This window comes from Talpa europaea (assembly GCF_964194135.1).
Source record: "Talpa europaea genome assembly, chromosome: 1".
Lineage (NCBI taxonomy): Eukaryota > Metazoa > Chordata > Mammalia > Eulipotyphla > Talpidae > Talpa > Talpa europaea.
Window position 1 is genome coordinate 61,549,100 of NC_140073.1, and position 2,478 is coordinate 61,551,577.

Below are 2,478 nucleotides of genomic sequence, written 5' to 3' on the forward strand. Positions count from 1 at the left end.
CTCCACCACCTGTGCTGGGCCCTGGACACTTGTGACTCTTCCCCAGTTCTCAGTCCCAGTGCCTGGAGGCTCCCAGAGAACCAGTCAGCATCACTGCCTGCCCAGATAAGTCTCCACCCACCAGCCTGGAGTCAGAAGCTCCCCAGACCCCAGCAGTGCTGGTCATGGGGCCCCCAACCTCCTCCTGCTGCTTCTCTCCAGGGCTCTGACCCAGACAGACACCTGGGCTGGTGAGAGCAGGGTGGAGGGAAAAGGTTTCTGCAGAGGAAGCTGCTGCCTTAGGCCCCGCTGTCACCCCCGTGGCCCCCTCAGTCCTGGTCCCTTTCTGTCCCCCCACCCTGCCTCCTCCTTTTGTCCCCCTGAGTCTTGCCCCTTCTGGACCCGATGCCCATGTTCAGTCTCTGGAGCTCCCTCCCTCCTGGACACTTTCTCCCCTGCCCCATCTCCCCGGGACTCAGGACCTGCCCAGGGGGGAGGGTCCGCCGGCTTCACCCCTCCCCGGCCCCAGGCTCCCCCTCTTTGAGGCTTTTAGAAATGGTGATGTCCCGCCCGGCCTCGGGGAGCCCCGGTACCTCGCGGGGGACTACGTGGACGACACGCAGTTCGGGTTCGACAGCGACTCCCCGGGCCAGAGCGCGGAGCCGCGGCCCCCTGGGCGGACGGTCGGACGAGGAGACGCGGCTCCGCAGACACTCAGCGCGGAGGCTCCAAGCGCTCCTGGAGGCCCCGCGCGGCCGCCGCAGCCAGAGCCCGGCCGGGGAGCAGCGCTGGCCTGGGCGGGTCACCGCTTCAGCCCCACCCCCCACCCCCGCCCCTAGTCTCGGGGCCCCGTGACCCCCGAGGCCGTGGCCCCTGCCAGGCCCCTTGACCAGGGAAGAGCCCGCGGGACTTTCACCCTTTAGGTTTTTTTTTTTTTTTTTTTAACCAAAGAGTAATGTGTTTATTTCACTTGAATTCTTAAAAATACCTTTTTTTGTCAGTTGACACATAAAATGTCCTAATATAAAAAATTTCATTAAAAAATGAAAGCATGAAAAAACAGGCCCAAAATGTTAAGATTTTATTTACAAAGCTTCTTCGTTGTACAGAAAGTAAAAATGCTGTTACAACTTCAGCATAACTGGTAGTCACAGATGGTGATTCACCAATCACAGCTGTCCCCGCTACAGCAAGTCTTACACGAAAACCTAACAACGCTTACAATTTTGTTGGGGTGAAGTCTCCAAGCTTGGTGGTGGATTTCCAAGAGGGACTCAATGGAGGGCAGAATGTCACAGGAACTGTTCTTTGGCTCTTTGGGTGGGTGGGTGTCCTGGGGTTTGTGTCACAGCTACCTGTTTTTTTTTTAAACATCTACCAAATCCTTATGCGCAGTCCAACCAATACTGAACAGTTTGCTCTTTTTTTTTTTAGTTTATTTGGGTTTTAATCATCTTCTCCTTCATCATCTGTTTCCCGCTTTCTTTTTTCTCCTTTTCCGCTCTCTTCCTCCTCTTCATCCTCATCCTCATCCTCGTCATCTTCATCTTCATCAGCTTCTCCATCCTGTCCAAAATCTCCTTCCTCCCCACTGACTTCGTCTTCGTCCTCGTCTTCGTCCCTTTCTACATCTTCATCCTCATCCTCATCCTCTTCATCAACACACTCTTCCTCCTCACCATCCGCATCTTCCTCCTCCTCTGCATCTTCTCCTTCTCCATCCTCCTCCTCTTCATCCACACCATCCACCTCAGCATCTGAGCCGGAGGCTTCTCCATCCTCTTGGTCACAGCCGTCCAGACAGGTCAGCCGAGGCAGAAGCTTGAAAACACCCTCTCGGTGGTCATTCAGGTCAGTGACCTCACAGTTACACAGATCCAGGCTTTTCAGACATTCCAACCTTTTCAAAGGTTCCAAGGTGCTGGTGTCTTTCAGTTTATTTCCACTTAAGTTAAGATGTTTGAGATTTGGAAGTTTTTCTGCTAACATGTCCAGAACGCCGAAGATTCTATTGTCACTGAGCTCAAGCTTTTTCAATTTAGGTAGTTTGGGGAGATTTGAGACTGAAATCCAGCCTACACTTATCAAACTGAGGAACTCTAAGTTCACAGATTCATCTGCCAGGCCCTCAATGTTCCCGTCATTTGCTTTGCAATTGTCCAGGACAAGTTCTCGAACCGCGGCCGGGGTCCGGTTCCTTGGCTCTAGGTGGATCCTCCTCTTCATTTCCACGATTCCCTCTTCCCCGCTCTTCAAACTTCACTTTCCGCGGCAGAGGCGGAGCGGGGAGAGGCTCCCGGCCCGCGCAGCGAGGGCCGTCGGGAGGGGTCTGCTCGCGGCAGCGGCAGGCGGCGCGGTCCCTGGTGGCGGGCGGCGGGCGGCGGGCGGCGGGTGGAGCCCCAGGAGCCAAGTTACTCGCGGGAGCGGAGAGAAACCATGGAGGGAAAAAGCACCCTTTAGGTTTTATTTAAGTTTAGGATTATTCAGGGCGGGAGATCG

The 2,478-nt window shown here is 55.0% G+C and overlaps 1 protein-coding gene across 1 annotated transcript; it reads right to left on the bottom strand.

Moving 5' to 3' along the window:
• Positions 1 to 1,329: 1,329 nt before the first annotated feature.
• On the bottom strand, positions 1,330 to 2,235 carry LOC311179364 (acidic leucine-rich nuclear phosphoprotein 32 family member B-like). The gene has a single exon (XM_084246577.1). The coding sequence runs from the start codon at positions 2,203 to 2,205 to the stop codon at positions 1,426 to 1,428; it is 780 nt and encodes a 259-aa protein (XP_084102703.1). The 5' UTR covers positions 2,206 to 2,235; the 3' UTR covers positions 1,330 to 1,425.
• Between the last annotated feature and the right edge of the window lie 243 nt (positions 2,236 to 2,478).